General features: G+C 45.0%; 1 protein-coding gene across 13 annotated transcripts in view; it reads left to right on the forward strand.

The window, feature by feature from the left end:
• BIN1 (bridging integrator 1) overlaps positions 1 to 26,352 on the forward strand; it is a 93,355-nt gene that overhangs the window by 45,181 nt on the left and 21,822 nt on the right. For 6 of the 13 annotated variants that reach the window (XR_014590531.1, XM_083865179.1, XM_083865185.1 and 3 more), the window contains exons 5-12: positions 1,771 to 1,866; positions 6,330 to 6,437; positions 9,094 to 9,186; positions 14,283 to 14,368; positions 15,698 to 15,773; positions 17,792 to 17,874; positions 20,566 to 20,610; positions 25,240 to 25,390. Coding sequence is in view for 12 of the 13 variants with exons in the window: in XM_083865179.1 (XP_083721305.1) it covers positions 1,771 to 1,866; positions 6,330 to 6,437; positions 9,094 to 9,186; positions 14,283 to 14,368; positions 15,698 to 15,773; positions 17,792 to 17,874; positions 20,566 to 20,610; positions 25,240 to 25,390 (738 nt within the window). In the remaining variant the exon portion in view is untranslated. The remainder of the gene's footprint in view (positions 1 to 1,770; positions 1,867 to 6,329; positions 6,438 to 9,093; positions 9,187 to 14,282; positions 14,369 to 15,697; positions 15,774 to 17,791; positions 17,875 to 20,565; positions 20,611 to 25,239; positions 25,391 to 26,352) is intronic. The other 7 variants (XM_083865188.1, XM_083865189.1, XM_083865181.1 and 4 more) reach the window with 3 other exon arrangements.

Raw genomic sequence — 26,352 nt, forward strand, 5'->3', positions numbered from 1 at the left:
TGTCCAGAATTGCTCTGCAAGGAGCTTTGGAAGCTGTATCTGTGCACCACATTTCTTCAGGCATATGAGTTTGCAGAAAAATTGGAGACAAACTCAGTACTGTGAAGAAAGAAAGGCTGAAAGGATGTGGCCTCTATTTTTGTAGGAGTTTGTTGCCAGATGCTTATACACTACACAGAAACATACATTTATGCCCAGAAGCTGCTTTTCCCCTCAGAATGGATAAATGGGGACAGAGGATTCCAAAAGAAACTCAGTAGGGTCAGCTGGGTGTGCTGCTTATGTTCTGTGTAAGAGAAAGGGGCAGATAAAGCTATGGCTAAAGGAGTCAGAGCAACCTTTTGTGTAGCTGCAACAACTCCTCATGGCAGTACCACCAGCTGCCTTGTTTCAGTTGCTCCCTTGTTTGGCCGAGCCATGTGTCACCCCCAACTGCTGTTGTTCCCATCCCTTGGTGGGGTGATTCCTGTCCAGCTTGCCCAGGTGTTTTCTGTGGAGCTTAGGGCACAGGCTGTCATTTGGCAGTGTGGATCCCCCTTGGCCTGTGCCTGTGGTGAGTCCAGCTGGAGGCAGCACCCTCTGCTCTCTTGCTCAGCTGTTCTGCTGAGCAGCAGCTGGGGCAGTTTAGCTCTCTGGATTCATTTGCCATGAGGCTGCAGGACTGGGTTTATCTGCAGCTGTCTGTGGCATTGGAGAAGTGGTGTAGGAGTAGACAGGAGAGCAGGAGGAGGATTCTTTCCTTCCCCTTCTTTCTCCTGCAGAAAATCTCACCTGAAATAACATATGTGTCTTGCCCAGGAAATAATGACTTCAAAGCAGATAATTCAAACAAAACCTCAATGTTTCCAGGTCAATTTTTTCATTAACATGGAAACTTTGCGTTATGGAGTTGTATTTCAGCTGGTTTGGCTTCAGAGTCTCTGTTGGCCTTGTTTCTTCCTGAGCCACTGTGGTGCCTCCTGAGAGATTGACGCTTCAGAAAATTTAAGCCAGAGAGGTCAAAGGGGACATGAATCCTGAGCACTAACTGTAGCTGTCCTTTGGGTCTGCAAGAATATTTCCATCTTTTCACCTCCCCCTTTAATTCCTTGTTTATATTTTGCTTGTGAAAAGACAGGTGAGAGAGAAGAGTTATTCTTGACAAATAAAAAGCATAAAGTGAGAACGTTTCTTGATTGTTTTAACCAAAACCCTTTGCTCAAGTGGAAAAACAGGAGAGGGGGGTAATTTTCACCTAATCCAAGGTGTTGATAGTAAATTACTGTGTCTGAGCTAAGGTGAAGGATAAAGTGGGCACAGCTCAGGGTGCAAGCCTTGGCTGTGTGCTCCGTTGGGCTCTGGAAGCAGGTGGTGTGGGGGCTGAATACTGCTAGTGTAGCTTTCTGTTGTTCATGAATTTCCAAAAAGCTGGATTGTAGTGCAAAATAGAAAATGGTGCCTTGTGCTGTCAGGTGTCCCTTTTTTGTAGCTCCTGAGAGAAGGGGGCAAACCCAGCCTGACAATTATCTTCCATGGTACAGACTTGAGTTTAATATTGCAGGGCAAAGATAGGGCTTCAAAGGCATTTTGTCCTTTGAGGGGTCACCTGAATTAGCAGCATCAGGCTTTCTCATTTCTGCCAAGATCTCTATTGTCATTAATTTTCCAAAGAAACTACTGTTTCTTAAGAGGTCTGAGGGCCCAAGATTGTTGGTTGTAGCACTCACAGAGAAAAACAGACATGTGGAGCCCTGTGTTCTTAATAGTTATCTCATTACTTTTGTTTTTCAGAACAATGATCTCCTATGGACGGATTTCCATCAGAAGCTGGTGGATCAAGCACTTCTGACCATGGATACGTACCTTGGCCAATTTCCAGATATTAAAGTAAGAGTCTCTTTAAACTCTTGGATCTAGAGAGTTGCAGCAGATAAAAGCTCTGAAGATTGATTTCTTACATCCCCGTCTTCTTTAGGAGAATGTGTGCTGCACTTCTCCAAGGTCTTGTTTGAAAGCAGCCAGGATCTCTGCAGCTCTGGGTTAATTGAAAATGTTTTGTTCTATTTTTGGGCTTAAGAGTGAAGAGTCCAGGGGAAAGATGCTGAAGAGAAAATATGAGTGTGAAAGAGGAGGATCCATGAAATTCCCTATTACATCAAAGTGCAGGGGGACAGTGTCAGCAAGAGCTCAGAAAGTCTCAGTCTCTTTTTTTGGTCCTTTTGTCTTTTAGCTATCTTGTAAGAGAAAACATTGAGGAAGCAGTTAGTGGCAAATGTACTTTATGAGTAGAGGCTGGTGTGGAAGGCAGATTTCTGTGAATCCTTGAAGTCCTGCTGTGTGTGTAAGCAGCTTTTTTCAGGGAAGAGAAAATGCTGGATAGGTGTCTTTTTGAGAGACAGGATCCTGGGTTTGAATGATGTCCTGTGACCTTCCCTTCCCCCACAGTTATCTCCTCTCTATTCATTTTGAGGTTATGCAGGAAATGTCTTCACCATATGGAAGCACTAGTAATGATATCACCATATGGGAATATCAGCTTGGCTACTTTCCAGTGAAAGCAACCCTTTCCCCACCACATGTCTCTTAAAACGTGTGTCAATATTTATTGCTTCAGGAGGATTGTGCTGTATCAAACGGGGGCAGGTCACAGGCTTGTAAAATAATGTCTGAACAGCAGTGTCCTTGTCTCCTGAGACTCCCTGTTTTTGCTTCATTTTTCCAGCCTCTTCTGCCTCTGGAAGTGTGAAGTGGGGAAGGGCTGTGGTTTTCTACCCACTGAAGGCTGTAGGGCTGATCTCTCTGGGGTGTGATGCCTTGTGCCTCAGTCAGAAGTGCAACCATCTCACACACCTGAAAATGCTGGCCTTTTCTCTCTGAATTAAACAATTATGTTTATTTATATTAGGAGGAAAAGTTATGATCTTTGTACTGAAGTTGTAATTATGTCTGCAAACTAAGATTCTTGCTCCACCATTTTCTGACACTGATGGTTTCATTCCATTGACATCACAACAGTTGGCCTCAGCAGCCTGAATTTTAGCCATAGGTCTGAAAAGTATGGGAACAAATAGTTATGCAAAGATGAATAAATATTAAATATTACTAGAGGCAGCTGACTTCTGAATGGGTCACTGCAGTGTTTATTACTAATGTTCTTTCTCAGTTGTCTGATGATGCCTTAGAAAAGGCAAAATTTATATTATTGAATAAAAGCAATTTCATGTGCAATTCAAGTAATGTTTTAGGGAGCAGTACTCACCTCTGCTTCCCTTCCTAAAACGAGTGTCTTTATGTTGGTTCTTACTGTAAGATATGGATATGTTTTGCTAGAGTTGACTATTCCTTTAAAATGGACTTTCAGTGGTATGAACCTGAAAAGGTCAGTATGTTTTTATGGGTTATTCAGCTGGATGCATCATCTTCCTTACCCCAGAGCAGGGAGAAGTTCTCAAATCAAGTATATTTTTGTCAAGTGGTAGAAACTCCTAGAAATGCAGTTGTTGAACATTGCTATGCCTGTACAGAAGTATAGTTAGGCCTCACATAAGGAATTAGAGTTCTTGAGACTGGCAGGCAAAAGAAGCTCCACTCTTATGTAATTTACAGAATATTTGAGTTGATTTTTGTTGTTGTGGTAATAGTTTTCCAGTTTGTTTTCTACAAAATGAAATTATGTGCTTTTCCTTGAATTCTGGCATTACTCTGGTGAAATAAGTTGATTTATGGAGAGAAGAAGATTTTAATTTAGTTGTGAAAAGGCCTGTTTTTATTAATGGCCCAGTAATTGAAATGTGTGATGAGTTAGATAATGCATGCATTATTTTTTTGTTACATTGTAACATGCTTTAAATCCATCTTTACTTGAGGGGCTGTAAAAATTCCCTTGGATTTTTTGGGAAAGGGATCCAGAGCAGGAATGTGAAAACAGAGCATGCCTTTAGTAAGGAATTTCTGTGTGTTAAAGAAAATAATTTATCCGATGTTGGATGTTCACCCCTCAATAAGGCCTCTCCATCTTCTCTAACTTGACAAATGGGAATGCAAAAAGTACTTTAAACTTTCTTTGCATGTCAGCAGCATCTGTACTTCTTGGAGTAGGACTCTTCTTGCATAATCTTTAATATTTCTGAGTGAGTTTTTGGTTGGTTTTGCACAATACACAGTAAAATACAGTGAGGCCAGAGAAGATAAATTACAGCCCAAGTTCTGAATAGCTGTGGAATTGTGGATTTTGTCTTGCACTGAAACTGGTGCCCTATAGCTGTAAAACCAAATGTCAGTAAAGAAGAGTGTAGAAGGCAAATGTTTTTTGTGATAGTTTGGCTTTGGTTTGGGTTTGTTTGGTTGGTTTTTTTAAGGAGGCTCAAATTAAGATGGATTTGTTGCAGAGTTGTAAAGTCTGTTGTAGTTCAGCTGTTCCCTTTGGGTGGTGGTGGGTACCTGCAGCTGTCCTGGAGTCATAGGAGGGAGCCCTGCAGCCTTCCGTAAATCCTGTTAGTGCCATCACAGGCAGCAGTGTGATCAGTGCTTACTCCAGGAGGCTCACACCCCGTCTGTCTGTACCTTGTAGCATTCCCTGTACTCCAGTAGAAACATGGGGGTGGGTGTTAGAAGTTTGGGAGCTGCATAAACATGAAGGAGTTACTTTGTTTGAAGAAGGGGTGACTTTGAATCTAGCTCGCTGGGGGAAAACCTGAAGCGGCTGTTTGCCAGTCAGAGCTGGGGAAAACTCCAGCTGTCTCTACCAGGCTGACCTGGGACAAAATGGTATCTCTTAAATCCCAGATAGGGCCATGTTTCCTTACTGTGTTTGTAAGATCCATTAATTTGCATCTCAGATTGCTGTGCAGCTGGATGCCCCTCCAATACCTTGTGTCCTGGCTGGCTGGCAGTGTGTTTGGGAGGTGTCTTCTGCTGACCTAGACTGTGGGGTGGCTCAGCTTCTTCGTGACTCCTCTCTTGGAGTGAGCTGAGCATTTAGAAGAGAGTTTGGGTGTGCGTGTGGCTGAGATCCTGCAGATCTGCTGTGACTCACCCGGAGCTGCAGCAGCATTTACTGGAAGTGCAGAGGAGCCTGTGTGGGAGATGTGTGAGCTGCTCCCAGCTGGTCTGGCAGAGTGATCAGCCCTGAGTGTAGTTTCGCAGCGTATCTGCAGGAGCCTGGGGAGAGGAAACCACAGCTCCCTGCCAAGCGCAGGAGAGAAGGGGATTCTGCTTTCGCAAGTAAATCCCAATGCTGAGTCCTCATTCTGCACTTTCTATGTCCCTGGGTTTTGTGGTTAATTAGAAATCCTCCTGGCTCCTTGCCATGCCTTTTCACTCTTATCCAGCCTGTCTCTGGACTGCTGATTACTGACGCTGGTCCAGGCTCTCTGATCTAGAGGGGAAGTGTTATGATCAGGCTGGGAAGATGTGTGCTCCAACCCAGATAGTCTGGGGTGTTTGCAGACAGTGTGGGAGGCAGGGGGCTGAGGAGATGGCTAGTTCCTAAAACAAGGAAGCCCAGTGGGCTAGAGCCTCAATAAAGTGCAACTCTGCTGGGGGAGAGAGCCTGAAGCTCCTCAGTTCAAGAAGGGTAACACAGGATCAGGCCACAGGCCTGACTGTCTGTCCTGGATTCTCAGCCATGGATTTGTCAGGACTCCATTCCTGAATCTAAGTCTGGTACACAGTCAGCTCTCTCCTTGTATTTGTTTTGGCTTCAGTGTTGCGTGTTGATGACTCAGTGCTGCAGGTTCTCCCTTGCACTTCCTTTGCTCAAATGATGCTGACAGCAGACCTCTGCCTGTGGCTACAGTCACTACTGTCTGCAGCTTCTGTCACAGGGTCCGAAAGGCTGTCCATGGCAGATCCTGAGCATGTGGATGAGTGCTTTTGCTGTGCTGACAGCAGAAATGCCTTCTTTTTTTGAACTTAATCTCTCAGGCTTCCACACAACTAGTGAGCTGGTCAGTTAGAGACTGGCTGCAGCCCTCAGGAAGCCCTGAAAATAATGAAGCATTACCTGTAGGATGCAGGCACATTGTGGGGCTTAGGAAGCAGTGGAGCTAAAGTTCTGAAAACATGCATGTCACCCAGAGGTGGGACCCGTTGGCTGGATCCCTTTGCCTTCCTTTGATGGGTCCTCTCTCCTCCTGAGGCACTCCCTCTGGAATGGTGCTTGCCACAGGTGGCTCCCAGGGCCTCCTCTCTGGGCAGCCTGTGTGGAGGATCCAGGGGGAGAGTCCTTGCACGGGCAGAGTGTGGGGTGTTCTGGAAGCTGGGTGAAGAGGACGGTTTTTTTCCTGGGATGTTTTGCAGTTTTTGGCTGCTGGGGAAGGTTGGTGTGACTCTTCTCTCCATCTTTCTAGTCTCGTATTGCAAAGCGAGGAAGGAAGCTTGTGGATTACGACAGTGCCAGGCACCACTTTGAAGCCCTGCAAACTGCAAAGAAGAAGGATGAAACCAAAATCGCAAAGGTAAAACAATCAGGAGTATATGCAGCCTTCCTTTCTTTTTGGGAGGTCTGCATTTGCCAACTGAGCAGCTTTTAAGTTCACCTGTACCTCCTCATTGTGTTTACATAGAATTCATTCATATTGGAAAGGACCTATAAGATCATTGAGGTATTTGTGAACTGGTGAGGTTTTGCTAGGTATTTCCTTCTCATTTGTTTAGTTTTCCTGGAAGGCAGGATGGCCTCTGTTGGGTTGGTTCAGACCCATCATCATCAGTCTGCATGTCTTGGTGGCCAAATGCTTGGGTGTGGGTTTTGTCATGTGTCCAGGAGCACTAACCTCTGGCAGAAAAGGCAGTGTGCTCCTTGGGGAAGCAAAATCTTGCAAAGCTCCAGAAAAATGTTACAGTTTGTCTGCTTCTTGGGGCTCTGTCTCCCCATCCTGGAGCAGCAGTAAGAATGTTTGAGTGTTACTTGAGGTTGGTTGTGTTTGTGAAGCCCTCTGATATCCTAAGAGAGAGACCCTTAGGAGTGTGAGTGACAAGTACATTGATGGAAGTGCACTCTATGCAGAGTTGATGAATGTATTCTGTTGTCTGTTGGTTGCAATTACTGGATAATAAATATGGCTGAAAGCAGAAAAATCAGAGTTTTCTCTTGTCAGGTTTCTTTCCTGCCTGTGAATAGTTTGATCCAGGGTTTGCCCAATATTCAAGTGAAGGATTTTTTAAAATGAGATTTATTTTAATTGAAAATGAAGTTTACTTTTTTTAATGTAACAGAAGAAAGAGAATAGTGCTAATTTTGTTCTAGAGTAGGCACATGGATTGAATACTGCCCCTAAAATGAGCTATAGATTCCTCTTGTACCCTAAGTGTATTTGAACCCATGTGCTTCCCTATACAGGACACTTCTTGACACAACAGAATAGTCCAGGGCTGGGGAGACATCTTTTATTCTCTTCAATGTAGGCCATGGTAAATTGTGACTCTTCAGGATAGAAGCAGTACACAAAAGAAGAACCCTGGATCTGTATTTTTTTTTTACCAGGCTGACAAGAATTGTCATCTTTTGCTTAGGGTTATTTCTGGTAGGGGGGGAATATAAGCTATGTAAGAGATGCTGTTGCTTTTCCCGCATAGAAGAAATTAAGATGCATCTCTACCCCTAATGAAAGATGTGTGTTTAGTGGCCACAGTTAGTTTCATTGTTAAGCTGCAAGTCATCAGTCATCTACACTGCACTGCATGCACTGTGATTAACCTTGACAGACAAAAGGGGAGAGAGATTGATGGCCCAAGTGTCATTGCATCACCTGTGTGGCAAAGCAAGTCTTGATTCTGTATGCAAGGCATGAGGCCCAGCTGGTTGTGCCTTCAGTTCAAAGCGGTAATTCATTGTGTTTGGGGTAAGAGCAGAATTTCCCTGGGGCATGTTATTTTATTGGTGCATGGCAGTGGGATCTTTGCTGCAGTGGAAATGGTTTTTGTAGGAATTGATCTACAAAGGTTGGTACCTGGTGCTCTGCAGCAGAGGTTGGCTGCCTTTAATCACTGCTGCACTCACTGTTGCCCCAAAAACTCAGCTAAGATGATACAGCAGGTATGGAAGAAAGTGAAGTTTGAAGAGTGAAATATTGGGAGTTAAGAGTTGGTACTCTATTCATGATTTAGCCTGTGAAAGGGTCTCTCAGTACCTTATCAAACTCTTCTTGTTCGCCAAAACGTGCACTGGATCAGATCCACCATCTGTAATCTAGGCCGTAAGCTCATGCACAGGATAATACGTGACACATTGCACTGTCCTGATCCTGCAAAGATGGGAGCAGCAAGTCCCAGGGAGTTATGTATGCATGGCTTTTCTAAGTGGATAGTTTCCACTGCCCAGCCTGTGATCTGGCCTTTGCAGTCACACAGCTCTGCAGGGCTGTGGGCAGTGCCCAGGGCTCAGCACTCAGCTGCTGTAGGTAGTTCACCTCTCTGTTTCTGTGCCTGGAGTTTTGCTCCTGTGACCTTTGAAGTAGGGTTGTTCCAGTGTAAGTTACTTTGGAATGTGATGACAGACTCCTAGGAAGGAGAATTCGCATCTCTGACACAGGATACAAGTGGGAACTGACTTGATTAAGATTTCGTGGTATAACAACAGAAACAACTTTTTGGCACTACGTGGTCTCTTTTATGCTCTAATATATGGATGTTCTTTTCCCACCCAGGACCCCTGCCACTTACTGCTAAACTTACATCCTGCTATTAAAATAAATCACTGTGGACTTTCAGCTGTTGCATGCAAATAATTATGATGGTTAATTAATCCTGACCTCTCTTTAAGGAGCTCCAACTTCACAGCCATGCCTTGGAGTAGGGTTGTCTGTGTGCTAGGTCACTAACAACTGTATCTGTTGCTCTTACAGCTGCCTGGCTGGTCTGCAGTATCCAGCCCACATGGGAACATTAATTACTGCTAAACTTGGCATGCTTCAAGGGATTCGTAACTGATCAGTCCCAGGATGTTTGTTTTTTTTCTCTTGCCTTGGTGATACTGGTTTGGCCCAGCCTCTAAATACACTCTCTGTTGTGATTTTAATTTTTTTTATCCTAAAAGATATATGTTTGTGTCTCTCTTGTTCTCTGTTTATTTTTTTTATTTTTTTCTCCACTCCAACATGCTCCCTCCCCCAGCCTGTTTCGCTGCTTGAGAAAGCCGCGCCTCAGTGGTGTCAAGGGAAGCTACAAGCTCACCTCGTTGCACAAACTAATCTGCTCCGAAATCAGGTGACTGCTGATCTACCTGCCTCTAACCCTGCATGCGCTATTTTGGGCTCTAGATTGTACCATGCAAGTAATCTCTAAGGCAACGTTCACTCTAGTCCTCTCTGATAACTGTGTCCTTGACACTCCTTAGCCACAGTGGAAGCTGCTGGCCGGTGAGTGCATCTGTGCCTGCCCAGCTGATTTCTAGTCAGGTGTGTTAACACTGGACTATTGTTTTCTCCCCCAAAATGAAATGTGGATGAATGAAAGGCTGTGGAATAACTCCAAGGCAGAGGGTGATGTAGTACACAGTTCCTCCAATTACTTCTTCCATTTTGCTTTAAGGGAAGCAGTCAATTTTTATTGTCGGTGTTTCGAAAAAATGGCAATACTGAAAAATTGGCCTATGGATTCATGTCATGGAGTAAAGCCACAAAAAAATAACATTGCGATTTCTGTGGCTGATGAGTTAGCTTGTAACATTCTTCTGTGGTAAAGTCCATGTTTCCCAAATGAGCACTATCCTGGCTGTTGTGGTTTAAAAGAGCCGTTTTTAAATACAACTTCAGTTGTATTTAAAACAGGAGGGGAGATGGGCCCAGATCAGGAAATTTGCACCCTCTGTGACATGTTTGAACAGCTTCAGGCTGAGGTCAAGGTGGTGTCATCTGGCAGAACTTAGTTATAGCATCAGGCCAGAGGAACTGCAGGGAATAAAATTTCAATCCGACTTGCATAGAAGTGTGGCTTTCTGATGAAATCTCGATCAGTGTTTCCGTTGGAGCACCTTAAGGGAAAAGAGGGAGTTGTCAGAAGACCGTCAGTGAGAAGAAAATGCATTCAATGAGCAAGGGATAATAAATCCTCACCCAGACTGGGAGAGCACCAGTTGCCTTCTCACAAACTCCTGGTGAGCTCATCTGTTCTCATTCAAATGCTTCTGTGTCTTCATATTCCTTGTCCATGGAATGAATTGCAGGTTAGAAACGCCTCTCACCTTATGAAGCTCCTGGGTTTTTCACAGTCACAACTCTGGATCAGGCAAAAGACTCCATTACCACATCAATAAAGCTTGGGGAAAGAACAGCTGTTGGCAGCCCTGTTTTACAATGCAGAGCAAAGGGAGAAAATATGTATTCATTCTTGATTGAAGGGAGAAGGACACATGGCAGGCTGCCAGGGGCTTTTCCTGTGCCTCTGCTGGCCCAGCTGGGAACTACCTGTGTGGTTGTGGTTCCTGACTGGTCTGTTTGACTGGTGGTATTTCTGGAGGACTAGAAAACAGGTATGGGAAGTTTCTCAAGTCACAAATAAATACATAAATCTATCAGCTCTTGGGCATTTTCCTCTTCTCAGACTTGGCTGTTGGTGACTGCTATAGTAGCAGCATGCACAGACTGCCCAGAGAAGCAGTACCTATGAATGTCCCCTTGTCCATTGTCTGTGGATCTTAGGCTACCAAGAGTCACTCCATAATTTCGCTGTACTGGGTGACTTTGCCCTGCAGCATGTGCAAGGCACTGTGTAATCTTTCCACCCACTGTGCTGTGGGGGCAGTAATCTCCTAATACATGACATTAATATTTTCAGTGACCACAGATATTTACAAAACAGTCCCTTTTATTCCTCAGCTAAGTAATGCTATTGCCTACCCTAATTTTCTGTTTCTATTTGTGTAAGTATTTGGGGTTTTTTTCTATATTTTAATTTTACTTTTGGTTGGAAACTAACAACAACAAAAAAACCCTTAATAAAGAACATTAGTTATATTCTGAATCTGGACATTTTCCAGCTTGCCTTCACAAACATTAGTAGGTAGGCAAAAAAAAAGCTTCAGTTTTTGGGTATGTGTGATTTCAAGACTGAAGGTGTTAGTGACGGCCATAAATCTCATTAACCTCTTGAGAAAACCGGGAGGGCTGATGACGCTGGATTTATTGAGAAGCTTCAGAACATTAAGCCTAAAAAAGACTCCTTTTACCAGAAGCTGTGTTGCTGTCTCTTCTTCCCTGATAATTTTACAACCTCCATGCAAAAATGGGGTCAGTGAGATCTGGTGTTTCTACTGTAAAGCAAAGTCCCTCCCTCCAGTGCACAAACTTTTGGCTCTTTAGGCCTTTAGCAGGTAATAACAAAAACAACACAGTGGGGATTTTTTGTGAAGCATGCTGTGGGAGTTGCTATTGTGCACTCCCAGTTAGAAATGTCAGTGACTGTGCTTTTTGAAACAAAAAGAAAAATGGCTTAGGACAGCAAATTCTTGCCTTTTGACTAAGCTCTGCTGACTTGTTTAATGCAGACTAAAAAGCAACATCCTTGGTGCTGCAGTAATAACAGAACAATATCTCTGCAGAAGAAAGTTGACAAGCTGAGAGGCAGGTCTGGTTGGGACTGGTGGGGCTTGGGCCTGGAGGGAGTCTTCCTGCTCTGTTCCTTATCCCTGCCTCTTGGATGTCTAAACTATTTACTGAGCAGTGCCTAATTACCACAGTTCACAGCATAGTCTTTGAGACGGTCACCAGACTGCCTGAAAGCACCAGGCTGGACATAACCAGACACTCAGGAGGGCTGAAATGTGTGGTAGTAGCAGAAACAGTGTAGAACAATTGCCCCCTGCCACAACTGAGCTGGTTGTGTTTGGCACTCTGAGCTTTGGCTAGGTGGAAGGTCAGGAAAGCATTTGTTGTCCATCTCCTGCTCAGTCCTTCCCCCTTTTAGGCAGGGAGAGGAGAGAAAATTTTCTGGGATTGTATTTCATGGTTGTGGGCATTAAGTCTTTCTGCCTCAGTTTCCCTTCAGGGTAGCAAGGATGGCAACTGAAACATAAAGTGCACAGATGTGGCAGTGGGCTCTGCCCTGGAACCTTTCCCCACCTCACCCCTGGGCTGGCTTTTTCTCTAGAAGGGCTTGTGACCAGGCTGATGTCTGGCTTTGGCTCTGGCTGGAAGCAGCCAGGGCTATTGTGTGCCAGGATTCCAGCTTCCAAAATGAATCCCACTGGTGAGAAGGTCCCTGGGCTGACTAAGGACTGAAGAATTAATTCAATGCTCTATCTGGGGATGAGAGCACAAGCTGAGCCGCAGGTCCTGGATGGATCCCTGATTCCTACAAATACTCTAGAGTGAACGTTGCCTGTTGCTGATTTTGCCTTTGTCTCAGGATGTCACAATTTTCATGCATTGCTTTCTAGGTTCTTTGACCTTATAAACAGGTAAACGAGAGAGGGAAAGAATGTTAATAATATTCACCACATCTGAAAAACTAACAGCATTCAATGATGCCTCATCTCCCAGCTTTCACATCTCCTGGGTTGATTCTGGTTCCAGGATAGTTTGGAAGTTAGAGTAAGATAAAGCCAAAGGGTTGACTTACTAGGTTTTTTTTTTTTCTTTTTTTTTTTTTTTTATTCCCTTTAAAATGGTTGCATTAGACATATCCATTCATAAAGGTGTTTTGAGGCAAAATGAGTCTTTGTGATCGTTGTCTCTCATTCAGCATAAATTGTGTCTCTGTTCAAAAGACTTCTTGTTTGTTTTGTGCAAATCCTCTTGAAATGTTGAGTTTTTCAGTGAGTGTAGCAGCGAAACAGGGGTTTCTGGGTGGAAGCATCATCACCCCTTCTCCCCTTGCCTGTTCCTCACCAGGTCTTATTAATTTCTGAATACCTCCCGGGTGTGACTTTTTATGGGGGAAACTTTTTCCCCTGTCTTGAGTACAGAGCCTTAGCCTTGCCTCTGGCAGCAGTGAGCAACCCTTTGAGACGTGAAGCTAGCTGGAAAGTAGGAGCTCCTGTGGTTTGCTCTTGAGGCAGGAGAGAAATTGAGAGTGAAAGGCTCCTACCACATATAATGGAGAGTGATTCCTGTGAGGAACAGGATTCTGAACTGCAAAATATTTTTAAGCCCTTTCTCCCATCATTCCTGTCGTAGTATATAACTGTCACTAAGGAGCAGTAAGCTGGATTTCTTTAATTAAGCTGACACAAAGAAGATAAAATTTGATTTCATTGAAGGTGTAGGAATCTGAATGCAGGCTAGTAGGGAGATCCAGCTTCCATAGCTTGTGGGCTCTTTGCAGAGGCCCGTGATGTTGTAAAATTCCTGCTGTTGTCACATTTATAGGTGCTTGTGCTGACTTTCCAAGTTGCTCATGCAGAGATTTTTCTATTCTGCATTCCACTGCATGGAAGAATGCTGTGTTGCAATAGATTACAGGATAGAAACATTTTAATTACAAAACTTTAAGTCAGGGCAGTGAAAAGAGAAAGGTCACCTAGGACAGATGTATGAAAGAGCATGTGCTTGTTGGTGATGTCTGCTTTCAGCAACAGAAACCAGGAGCATCCTTTTTGTCACTGAGACCTGACACAGTTCATCCATCAGTGTTGGGATCTGTCAGTGTCTAGGTCCAATGAACAGATCAAATTTAAACTCTCACCTGGGAGAAGGAGATCCCTTTTGGTGTTGGGGCCAACAGCCAGCCAGGGATTGCGTGTGAGACCACTGGGACCACGAGGTGCTGCTGAAGCCCTGCAGCCTGGCCTCCCTGGCACAACTCATGCTTTGCATACCCTTCCTTGCTTCTCCAGTCAGCTTTGTGGGAGAGCTGTGTCAGCCAAGGATGCAGACTTCCTCTCTTCCTCATAAGAAATGGGGCTTTGGCATGACCTTACCTCAGCAGAGAGTCCCCACAAGAGAGGATGCTTCTCTAATACCATTTGGGATGGATTTCAATTCCTTCTGAGATCTGGCAAGGGACAGAGGCCCCTGTTACCTTCATCTGTATCCAAGCTGAAGCCTGAACTCCCTGACCAACTCCATTCAGTTGTTGAAATCAGGGAAATTTAAAGAACTTGAAACACATTAGTGGTTGTTTGAATTACTTGCTGAGTGTATAAATGGGGAAATCCATTGAGAGAACCTGAGAGGGGCACATTCAACCTGAAGGGTCACCTGTGGTGCTACCCTGGTTCCTGGGAGACCCATTTGGGATGCTGGTTATCTCATGGCCAGGGTTTTGCCTGATCTCCCAAAGAAGTCAAAAGAGTCACAGTTGTTCCAGCCCTGCAGGATACTTGTCTGTGCTGGAGCTGACAATCTCCCTTCTCTGTTACTAAGGCTGAAGAAGAGTTAGTAAAGGCTCAGAAGGTGTTTGAAGAGATGAATGTTGATCTGCAGGAGGAACTGCCTTCACTATGGAATAGGTGAGTACTGGAAGTTTTCCCAAGGGCTTGTTGGAAGGAAATTAATATCCAAGCTCTTGGATCAAAATTCTTCTTAGCCTGGACTGGGTGTCTGCTCTTTTTTTTTCCTGGATTGTCTCCATCTGTGCTAGGATTCCCCCCAGCCAAGGTTCTCTCTTGTGCTTTTCTTCATGATTTTCTTGAAGAACATGATTTTACCACACAGAGAAACTGCATTTCTCTGCTTTGTCTGCTTAATCCCTTTGCCCTACAAACTCTGCCCAACTTTCTTAAAAGACTTGAGAGACCATGGATTTGCTGTAGCGGTGATTGTGGTGATGAAAAGGGAGGAGAAACAAAAGGCCAAGATTTAGCTTGGGGGATGAACTGTAGGGCAGCAGAAGCTGATTTATGGGGACAACACAGTGGAAAATTGGCAAAATCTTCCTAGCAGTGTCCCAGTTTCTTATTTTCAAATAAGGTTACTGTGCTGGTCTGTGAGGACTGAGAAAGTGGGCAAGCAGCAGAGTTGGAAAGCAAAGTGCTGATGTCTACCTTCACTCCCCTTTCCACCCAGCCTGAGTCCAGGCCTGGTTGGGGAGGAGGTGGGAGAGACACAGGCATCTGGGTGGTTCCCTGTGCAGAGCCATGACACTGCTGGCCTGGGACAGTCTCTCCCTCCCGCTGTTGCTGTTTGGCTGGGTGCTGGTAGAGCACTCTCTGTTGGCAGCTGGCAGGCTGGTGACAGACAGCTGCTGGGATTTTAAGGTGCCACGAGTTTTTCACAGGCTCCTGCCATCCAGCTGATCCTTCTGCTTCCCTGTTGCTCTCTGTGCTATCCTTTGCTTTCTTACTCTTTCTGCCCCTGCAGCAAACAGTTCATGCTTTTTTGATTCCTTGGTGCTAAGGGACTTCTGGATGAATTAATATCTGTCTCCCTGCTAATTCCCCTAGCTCTCCCAGCACTGTCTACATTACAGCCTCTATCCTTTTTTCTTTCCATCTTCCTACTGTTGGTACTTTTTTTTTTTTTTTTTTTTTGGGCCTTCTTTTGTATTTTTTCTTTCCTTTATCTTCCCCACCCTATACCTCTGTCTCCCTTTAGCCAGCATAAATTCAGATCCTGCTTTACCTGGTCTCCTCTTCCCCCTGGACATGTTTATCCTGTGCCTGGCCTTTGCTCCATTGTTCCATTTCCTCGCCACCCTCTCGTCTCACATGTACCATACCTGAACAGAGTTGGGTTTGCATGGGAATGGTGGCTGGGAGGTAGCAGAAGGGGCAGGATTGAAAAGGTTTGAGAGAGCATTGTGTCCATTAAGTTCTTCTGTCTTGTTTTCCATTTGGCAGTCGTGTTGGTTTCTATGTCAACACATTCCAGAGTATAGCTGGCCTAGAAGAGAACTTCCATAAAGAAATGAGCAAGGTAAGGCAACTAACAGCTTATCCTACTTACTATCTCTTCACTGTTAATAAAAGAGAAACAAAACCCAAGATCCAGAAAACAAAACAAAACCCAAACAAACAAAAACAAAGAAAAAACCAACCAAGCAAACAAAACCTGCCCCCAAAACTAAAAGCTAAAAAACAGCTGGAGAAAGTGGCCTTATGTTGGAGCATAACACAAACCCTTAGTTTTTTTCTGAGCCACTTGGGACAAAGGCAGTCTGACACGTAAAGGGATGGAGCACAGGGAAGAGAACACAGGGCCACAGGCAGCGGTGGGGAGTTCATGTTACTTGACAGCCCTCATTTGCAGATCCACAGAGGAAGGGGAAGCCACTCTTAGACCTGTCTCTTGCTGCCTTTTTTAGTTTATCTATATTATGGATCTGTAACCTATAACCTGGTCAGGCTAAGCATGGTGTCTGTTTTCCTCTCCCCCTGCTGCCTGGCAGGCAGTTGCTGTGTACCCTCATTGTACCCAGGTGTGGGGTTAAAACCAGCAGGGAGCCTGCAAGTTGGCTGAAGACTGAGAAATGCTTCACTCCAGTCCTTCGAAAAGGCTCTTCCCCACAGTACCTCTCTGCTTTGGCTTCTTTCCTGCCCTGTGACCCAAAAGAAGGCATTAAAGTACTTAGCATGGGTCTTATATGGGCTACCAGTGTGCCTTGAGCTGGAAATCACAACAGAAAGTAGTGCTGGCAAGCCAGATCCTGGTGCTGGGTGGCAGCACCCAGAGGAGACTTCAGGACCAGTCTATGGGAAAGTCCCCCATTGCCACTGTCATTTACAAATATGTTCTTGTTCTTTCTGTTAAGAGCTAAAGAAATCTTGAATTCCTTAGGTCTGTATGCTGCTTGAAAATGTAAATGTTGCACTAATCCTGAGGTGGGACTGAGAGCCCAGCTGGAAAACCCTTACATTCCCTCTGCTCTCTAATGTCATCCTGACAACAAAACAGCCACTAAGCAACAGGAAACATTATAGTCCTTCAATTCCCAGCAGTCAGGGGCCCTCTGCCTTGGAGTAACGCATCAATTTTGAGCCCTGCTGACATTTTATGGGGTCTTTCCCAGTTAACAGCCAGCTCTTCTCCACTGAGAGATGAACTAAGTGTTAAGAAAAGGGAGGATTGTTATAATTACTAGTTTGTTGCTGTTAACTTATATTCCACAAAATATGGGAAAGATGCTTGTTAGACAGGAATTCTCTTCTTGTATGAGTTTTCTTGTTGTGATTTTTTCTTTCTGGAAGAATTTTGTATGAGTGCAGGGTTTTTGCTTTGTTCCATAAGAACCATCTGTTTCTTATTACTGCTACAGCATCCAATTAATTGCTGGTGTTGCCTGCACAATGCCTCCAACCTTGACTTCATGGGATCCCTCCTCCTACCAGTGATAAATCCGGCGTCTTGTCTTGTTTATGGATTGGCTGCTCCAGAATAGGAGTGTCTAGAGTGACTCTTGCAGCCTTTGGTGCCAGGGAGAATTTAACCTCTAATATTGCATTTCTGTAAAGACATGAAGGTTCTGCCCAAGCCTAGATGGCCCAGGCAGCTGGTGAAGTTAAGGGTTGTTCACCTGAAGGCCAGCTGCCTTTGGCTCCACAGTAGAAATGGCCATATCCCAAGCTTTGGTAAGCAGGCCTTAGGTAAATCTTAAACAGATCTTAGGTAAACAGTCCGCCTGCTTCTGCAGTGGTACCTGGCAGCACACTGGTGGGCCCAGGTGATGGGAAAGCAAAGGGGACAATCTGTAAGGAAGACAGAACATTCCCAGAGAGGCCAGCAGCTCTTTGACAGCTCAAGTGCTGTAGCACTGCATACCCCACAGAGAGGTGGAAACAGATTCAGGGTTGTCCTCTCTTGGGATAGCTGAGGAACTGTGCATGTCCTACCACAAGCCTGTGTTTGGTCAGTTTGTGCAGGCCAGCCCAGGCTCTCTTCTGGCATCTGAGTTCTTTTCTCATTCTTTTTCTGTCTTTTGTTTTTGTATTTTGCAGTTGAACCAAAATCTTCATGATGTCCTGCTGGGTCTAGACAAGCAGTACTCAGGCAATGCCTTCCCTGTTAAAGCACAGCCCAGGTCAGTAACTGTGGGTAGTGTCTTTCCCTCAGCAGGGGAGGTGGGACAGGGATATCTCTACCTACCCAGGGGTATGGAAACCTCCAAGCTGTCAGTTGCAAGTGATTTGCCCACCTGCCAGTGCCCTCCTGAGACTTCCTAGAGCCATGCCCAAGATTGCACTTGGCACTGGATGATGCAATACGATACCTCTTACCTTTCTAGGGTAGTATCTGGAGGCCTAAATTTTCACTAGGTGCTGATATTTAGGCAACTGACTCTCAGCTCTGCTTTTAAAGTCTGATTCCAGCTACTGAGCTGCCCTTCTGGGTCCAGTTGCCCAGCAGCTGTTCTGTTCTTTCCCTCAAAAGCTCCCACTATGTATATCTGCAGCTTGTCAGCTTGAGCACCAAGAGGCCATTTCCCCAGCCCCTTCTTTGGCCCTCCAAAGTTGGAATCACCATTTTGCCAAATGTGTGTTTCTCCTTCCTGTTTGTTGTGGAAGTAGTTATAGCATCCCTAATACGATGCCTCCTGAATTCAGAGCGCTTTCAGTCCGTGTGTGTGCAAGGAGTGAGTGTCCTCTGGCCTTCAGTTTTCTTTCCTCAGCTGGGTCCTGTCCTGTATATTTAAGTGCAAGTCTGCACATTCCCTAGCACTGAGAAGGGAGGGAGAGGTTGGATTAGGCTGGCTGGTTCCCGTCCAAGTGCACGAGTGATGAAATAGTGTTGGGCTCTGTCTTCCAGCTGCTGCTAGTCCCACGTGCTGGGTGAGCAGGAGCACAGCCCAGCTCCTCAGCTGGTGTGTTGATGGGGGGAGGTGGTGAAGTCAGCATGAAGTAAGGGCAAGCTGTGGTCTGAGTGCATTGGTTTGGAAGATCAGCTGTTGGGACCTCTGTTCTCCCTTGTGTCTCCTCCCAGTTTAACCTGTTGCATTCATGCAGAGGTGACGTGCATGTCTTCTCCTAGAAATTCTTCCAGTGTGGTGTTTGCCAGCTCTAAAGAAAGAGGAAGTTTGGGTTGAATTTGGCCCCTGAATTCTGGATTGCTGACAACAGATTTCAGTGATACTAGTTGGATAGCTACTTGTGAAAATTACATCTTCTTCCCAAGTTAGCATGTGGTGTTTGTTGATCATCACAACCCAAGCAGACTGAAACCTTTGAGGAGGCTGTGGTGCCCATCCTCTTGCTGCCATGGGCTGTGTTGTCTCTGTTAGCAGCATCCTCCAGGGTGCTTGGAGGAGGATCAGGTAACAGGACAGGTGAAGGCTGTAGCTATTGCTTTGCCCAGCTCCTTTTTCCTCCTTTCTCTATTCCTTGAGGAATTGATTGTAGGCAGTCGTGACAACCTGGCCCAGAGATGTTCATTGCTGTTGTGGCAGAAAGTTTCTGGCCTTAAAGAGCTTTCAATGAACAAATTACCTGTTTTTACAATTCCTATGCCATCTCTGTACAATTTCTGCCCCCTCCCAAACTGCTAGCTTCCTCTGGGGCTGTAACAGGTGTCTCAGCTGCAGTTCTGTGCCCTTTGGCTGGCTGGGAGACCACATGGCCCTACAACCCAAAGCTGAGTGCATGCACAGGGGTCCCTGTGTGGGCAGCAGTCTGAGTGCTGCTGCTTCATCCCCCACTCACTGCATCTCAGCTGAGATGCCAGACCTGCCCCAGAGCAACTCTCTTCCTCCTGAGCACAGTGGAGCAGGGTATTGTAGGAGGATATAGCAAAGGTTTGCCAGGGTGGTTTTGCAGTGACCAGGAAATGCTGTGAGGCACTTGTGTGTCTGCTGCACATCTGGCCTCTTGTTGTGGCACAGGGCTGGGGTGAGAGTGTGCAGGAGGAAACAGCCCTCACTCATCTGATGGTTTATTGTGCTCTGTAGTAGGAGCAGATGCTTCCCTAACCCTTTTTACAGGGAAGGGGATTAGAGATTGATACAATGGCGGGAAATGAATTAGGAGGTGTGAGAAGAGAGGCAGTTATCTGTGCACATCATTATGGCATTCACGTGAGGCCCTACAGAAATACTGTTGTGGCTGATGTTTCTGGTGCTGGCAGTGTAGCACAGCAGCACAGAACAGCTGGTGTATTTTGGGATCCTCAGAGCTATGTTTGGGATTGGCTTCTGAAAAAGATTGAACGTTCAGGACTCAGATGCCTCAAAGACCACGGAGGTCTGTGGGATTATCCTAGTGTGACTGGGAAAACTGGGACATGGTAGGAAAGCTGCTGATTAGGTTCCATGTGCAGACTGCACAGACTGCATAGGAAAACAAGAATGGGGAGCTTGTTTCTTTGGCAGCAATATTCACTGGGGAGTGTGAGGAGCTGTGAAAGGACATTTACAGTACTCTGGTGGTCTATATGGTTTCCTTTTTCTTCTTCTCCATTTGCACCCTGGCCCCATATTCCAAAGTGCAGGGAAAGTTCTAGTTTGCTTGTATATATACATATATATCTTTGACAGGCATAAAGAACCTTCTTCTACTTTCTGCAAAACTTGCCATAGCTTTCTAGTAATGAAGGGAAATGTGTATGTGTGTATTTGTGTGTGTGTGAGAGGGAGAGAGAGAGAGAGAGAGGAGATCCCGTCATCTTGATTGCAGCAAGTTTAGTGGCACCAACTAAATGGGTGCTTGGAAGCTTAACTTTTCCTCCCTGGTTTGATTGTGCCATCTTGTAACTGAAATGATTTGCGTGCCATCCTCAACAGAAAGAAAACTAAACTGTTCGCCAGGCTGAGGAAAAAGATGAGCAGGTACCGGTATGGAGAGCAGCATTTCGATACATGTTTGATTTAGTTCCTAAGACTGGAGAGGCTGTTGCTGGACTCTAACAGCCTGGCACGTGTTAACCCTGTGGTGGGAGAGGGGTCCTTTGCATGATATGATGTGTTTGTGGCCTGCTGGGTCCTGCTGAGATCTCTCTGTGTCTGGATAATCCCATTAACTGCTTGTGTGCCTGGTTTGAATCCTTGCTTCTTTTCCTATCTAAGAAGGCAGTGTGAAAACTCAGGCATTGTCTGTCCGGTTGTTTTTGTGTGATGGAAAATGCAGTGCTGGGTTTTCCATGGGAAATATAATCAGTTTTGGTGCTTAACAGCTTCTAGTTTTACCTAGTGGGTTTGTCCTTTTGAACAGGTCTGAAATGCTGCATTCTCATCCCCTGCCTGGCCAGGGAGGACCAGTAGGCAGGTCTTGCACACTCAGAAGTTCTGTCCTATCTACCTGTTGCAATTGGGAGGATGATGAGGTGGGAGAAGGATACTTCCAGCTTTGCTCCTTACTTGCTCTGTTCTTGAGGATCCTCACTGTCTTGCTCTATGCATTTAAAATTTTGTGCAGGGCTGGAGGAAAAGGAAGCCTCTTGTCTTGTATAAAGACTAATGTCTGCATCTTGCCATCAAAACAGTGATAGCATTGATTAACTGGATTGCTACAATGCCTGGAGTTACAGTAGGTCAAGGACTCTGACAAGAGCGTGTTCTGGAGCAAAGTGGGAACTGCTGCATAATGGCATGGAAAATTCCTCTAGTTTTGTTTTTCTTACTTTTTGTGTTGGTACTTCCTCCATGGGATTCTTACAGGAAGAAAAAAAAAATTGCAATCATCAGGTGTCCTGCCAGCAATAAAAGAAGGTGCTGGTGGATTGAGATCCTTGTTTTTCCTGATCTGTTTTCCCATTGACTAGGGCAAGTCACGCAGCCCTTCTCTTTGTGTCTGCTATGCATATTTTGTAAAGTGAGAGGTTGGAGAGTGAAGAGTGGTAATTTTACTAGGAAGCTGATGGGCAAACTTAGATATTTATATCTTCAAATGCAAGTAGTAAAACAATGTATTGTATTGTTAGTATTCTGAGGTTTTCTACTGTAGGAAAAGGAGGATTCACTGGAGTACTTCTCTGGATGTGTGTCTCTGGTCTTGGTTGGACTGGTGTTGTATCTGTAGCAGGCAGGAGGCCTAATATTTCCAGTCAGTGAGGGTGGATGGACTATACAACAGAAGGAGAGCAAGTAAATCTCGCCTTATGACCTCTACTCACAATGGGCTCCTGCTCTACCTTGGTAAAGTCCAAGTGCCCCAACAGTTAAGGTGCCTGACGGGCTCTGCTGGGGGTTTCTGCTGTCAGAGCAGCTGCTGGGGTCACAGAGAAATGTGCAATCCCTAGTGCAGAGAATGAGAATCTGGAACTTGGTCAGTTTTGATCTGCAGCAAGAATGTGCATTTGTGCCACCATATGTTTGGGCATGTAGGTTCTTTTTTCTTTGTTTTGCCCATCCGCTTCTTTTATTTTTTTTTTTTATTTCTAAATAATTCTCCAGTGTGCTCTGGTGGTAAAAAATTAATTATCTTTGGCTAAAAGGCCCAGTATGAGCCTTAACTGAGATGCCAACCTTTTTTTCTTTCTTTACTTGAGAACTTGGCAGGACATGACTGATCTGTTTTTAACATATTGGAAAGTAGGTTTTATCCTTTGATGTAGGATTGTTACAAGTGCAAGGGAAGCTCATCTGCAGATGTTACTCCGCTCTTCCAGAGCAAATGAGGCAGCACCACGGAGTGTCTGGAATCTCAGCAGCAGTAAAAGAGGCTGGGGGATTTTGACTTTCCCTTCAGCTGCATTAGATCCAGCTCTCTTTCCAGATCTCTGTGGAAGTAAGTTGACACCCCTTTCCCTTCCTTGGTGATATTCCTGGAATTGACATCACTTCTCATTTGCTCATGGGAAGGAAAAAGACAGAGCAATGACCTTGTTGTTTTGGCTTGCTTTTGCTGTGGTGCTCGTGTTTGGTCAGCAGGTAGAATCCCCACACTCTTGCTTTTTCTGGTGTTTTCTGGAGCAATCATTTAGATGGAGACAAGACTTTGCTCAGTGTGGGCAGTGAGTGCTCCCTGGGGGCATGTGAAGGACAGAGGATCCTGCTGACCATCTCACTTGACACTGGTTGCACTGGCTAAATTCAGCAAAGTTGCAAAGCAACAAGTGCAGGCATGAAGGTGCTGCTCAGGGGGCTGAAAAAGGCTCGGCCAAAATTAGCACTGGCATTTTCCTAGGGGGACTGGCCAACACATCAAACAAGCTGTAAATAGTAGTGACTTAATGAAGGCTTTAGTGTGGGGCCCTTACAGCCCAATTCTTCCCCTCATCCTACAGGGGCTGACTCACAATATATCTCCAAATTAAGTCACTATCAGGTACTGGAAATAAGTTGCTACCAAACTGATCCATGGCCTTTAGAAAATAAGCCTGAACTCCTTTCTCACTGGGAGAACTGGCCTTTCTATGTCCCGAGAAGGAAAAGTCTACCCTTGTTTTGGTAGGCCAGCTGATTGCCAGTAGTCCCAGTATTCCCAGTGTAGTCTGGGCCTTTGGGAAGTCCTGGCACTGTAGATGTAGATTACTGTGTCCCCCATCTTCTCAAAAGTGCTTGCATCTCCAAGGGAGGTAACAGTTTTTCCCCCTCAACTATAGCATTAGAGGATGTTTTTTGACATTTCCTGGTGACTCCTGTTTAGGTCAGGACTTTACCTTCGCCCTCCAACCATTACTACTTTTAATCTGTAGCACAACTTTGTAAACTTTGCAGAATTCTTTACAGAACCCATGTATTGAAGTGATTTCCGGGAACATCTGAGGAAGGATACTGTTCAGTCAGACTGAAGAGCTGCAGGCGTTGGCATACATGTTCTTTAGTCTCTCCTCTTCCCTTTTCCTTTTTCATGTCCCTCTTTCTCCCTTGGTGTGTGTGTCCCTGGTTGAGAGCTGCTGGCAGAGAATGTCACCGGGTTTGTTGCATCATGTTGGTGTGCTGTTGGCATCAGTGTCATCAGAAATATCCAACTTGCATGTGGACCTGAGAAAAAGTGCTTTGTGGGGAATTGTGTGTGTGGGGTGTGGATATGGGGGAAGAAAGTTGGGGGAATGGGTGAGGGTGAAGTGAATGAAGAGGGAATGGGATGGGAAGCTTGAAAGCTGGAATGCTGAGCAGGGTGAGATGCTTGCTTGTAAGAGGAGGTTTGTTGAAATGCCTTGCTATCCCTACTTCCTCTTGCTATCCCCCACTTGCAAACAAATGTTTAGGAATGAGGCCATCATGCATGTTGGCCAGTGACTACCACAACTCAGGCATCCAAGTGTGAGTGGATGTACATGTTTGAGGCTCTGGGCTCTCTTGGGACAGAGCAAAGTAATAAATTACTTGATCTCCCTGCAGAATCAGATCTGCCTTGCTTTAGTGCTGGCTCTATGCCAGGATTTAGTGTCTCAAGTTGTAGGAAAGGATCTGTTTCTTTCAGCTTCTCTCAAGGCCTTGAATTTCACAGGAACTGTGACTTTATAAGTGGAGTCAAATATCACTCTCTGTAGATGAGGTTGCACAGCCTTTTTGCAATATGCTGTGATATTATATTTTCATCTGTGTATGGTTTTTGCCAAACTGTAACCACTTCTGCTTAAATATCCCCCAGCAGTGAATTTTGCCTGTTGAAATTCTCTAGTAACCAACTTTTTACTAAATCTCTCATGATTCTGTATTTTGAAGCAGAGACTTGACACCTAGCCTTCCCTGTGGGGAAAGGCATGTGCCTCTTGCCATTCCTTTGAAAAATTTGTCCAAGCTGTGAACCAACAAATGCCATTGCCATATACTTCTTGCATCTTAATTCCCTGAAGAACCCCTCTTGACTGTGTGTCAGAAACAGTCTTGGAATAAAGACCAACTAGGGAGACCTTTGATAATAGAGAAATCTCTGTTAGTAGCCAGAACCTCACTGTTTGTTCCTTTGCTGTCTGGAATGATGTGTGAAACCTCTGGCTGCTTTGCCTCTCTACTAGCTTAGTCAGTTCATACCACATCAAGGAATAAGATATTATGTGATTACAGCCTTAGTTCAGGTGTTGGGAATCTATTAGTCATAACCCATGCAGATGTCCATATACCACCACACAGAATAATTCTAGTGTGTGGAATTTAAAACTAAATGAGCAGCACTGAACTCCTTTCCCCATCTGCTTCCCCGGTATTAAAGACTATAATTTAAGGTCAGGCACTCATATTAAAATCTAGCAAAATTAAGGATGCCTGGTTGTTTTGTTTTTGTTTTTCTGTGTTTGAGGCAAGTGTATCAATTCTGTAGGCATTCAGTGAGTAGCCTGCTGCAAAGTAATGCTGCTGCAGTGTGTTGGACTGCGAGTGACTCAGCAAAGATGCTTCTCAGAAGCCCCAAATGTCTTCATTGTGTATCTGGGCAGTGAAGCAAAGAGATAATCGAGGCCACTGATCTGTGCTGGTTAGCACAACTCCTCCTAGGCCTGGCTCAGATTTCTCTCTCTTTTTCTTCCCCTCTCTCTCCCCCTCTCTCCCCCTTTCTCTCTCCACTTCCTTCAGTGACAGCACCCCAGCGAAAGCAAATAAAAGCCCCTCGCCTCCACCAGATGGATCTCCCATCACCAGCCCTGAGACCAAGACTGTCAACCATGAGCTGGAACCATCCACTTTGGAAGCACCTGGGGCAAGCATCCCAAAGTCACCGTCTCAGGTAGTGTCCCCATGACATTGACCATGTCTCAGCTGATGGCACAAGCTCTGTGAGTCAAAGACATCCATCAGTTGCTTTTTTAGACCTCATCCTGCTACTGAGTACACAGAACATGACATGATGGTTGTTCTCTTCCACTGGTTCCTGAGAAAGTTCCTAAGAATGCAAGTTGCTTATTTGTCATCTTTATATTATAAGAACTGATTATATTATAAGTCTTGAATGGCTTCACAGGGGTAAGGCCAGTAAGACATTTTGCTGTCTAGTAGAGGGTGACTGAGAAGATCTAGGGAGGATGGAGTTGTAGCTATGTGAGGAGGTTTGTTCTTTACATTTGAATTAACCTGTGGAATTCAGTGGTCCAGTTTTTTCTCAAGAACTTCTGTAGTTGAGAAAGATTAAAACAAAGAAGCTTAATATTATAAGGAGAACATCTGCACTTTGGATGATGTTTCACTTTACTATCAAGATAAAGCTAAGAGAGGTTCTGGCCAAACTCATAAGAAAACCTACTGCCTCTGAAAAGAGATGGGTGCAACCCAGAACTTCCTTGCTGTTCCCATGCATAGTAGTGTGATTCCAAATCCGACCCTGTGGGGTAGTTTTTCTCCTGTTTCTGGATAGCTTCTCACAATATTTTTATCTCCACCGCATATTTGATTTTTAGGATTATTGAGGGACCGGAAGGGGACAAAGGAAATTTTGACACAGGAAGTGTGTCAAAATTTCTTTTCCAGCCCTGTGAGGTGTGTGGATGCCTGGCAGTATCTTTTCAGGACTTCTCCAGGGTCTCTGAACACCTCTGAACACAGTGCAGAGCCTGACCTCTGGTGGCTTCACCACCGACCTGGTTAGGACCTTTGGAGTAGGCTGTGTGTATGAGGGAGAGAGGATAGGATATCCAGAATTGCGCCCTTCTATTGCAGGGGGTTTCTTTTTGTTGTTGTGGTGGTTTTTGGTTT

The sequence above is a fragment of the Zosterops lateralis genome, assembly GCF_965231275.1.
Source record: "Zosterops lateralis genome assembly, chromosome: 7".
Lineage (NCBI taxonomy): Eukaryota > Metazoa > Chordata > Aves > Passeriformes > Zosteropidae > Zosterops > Zosterops lateralis.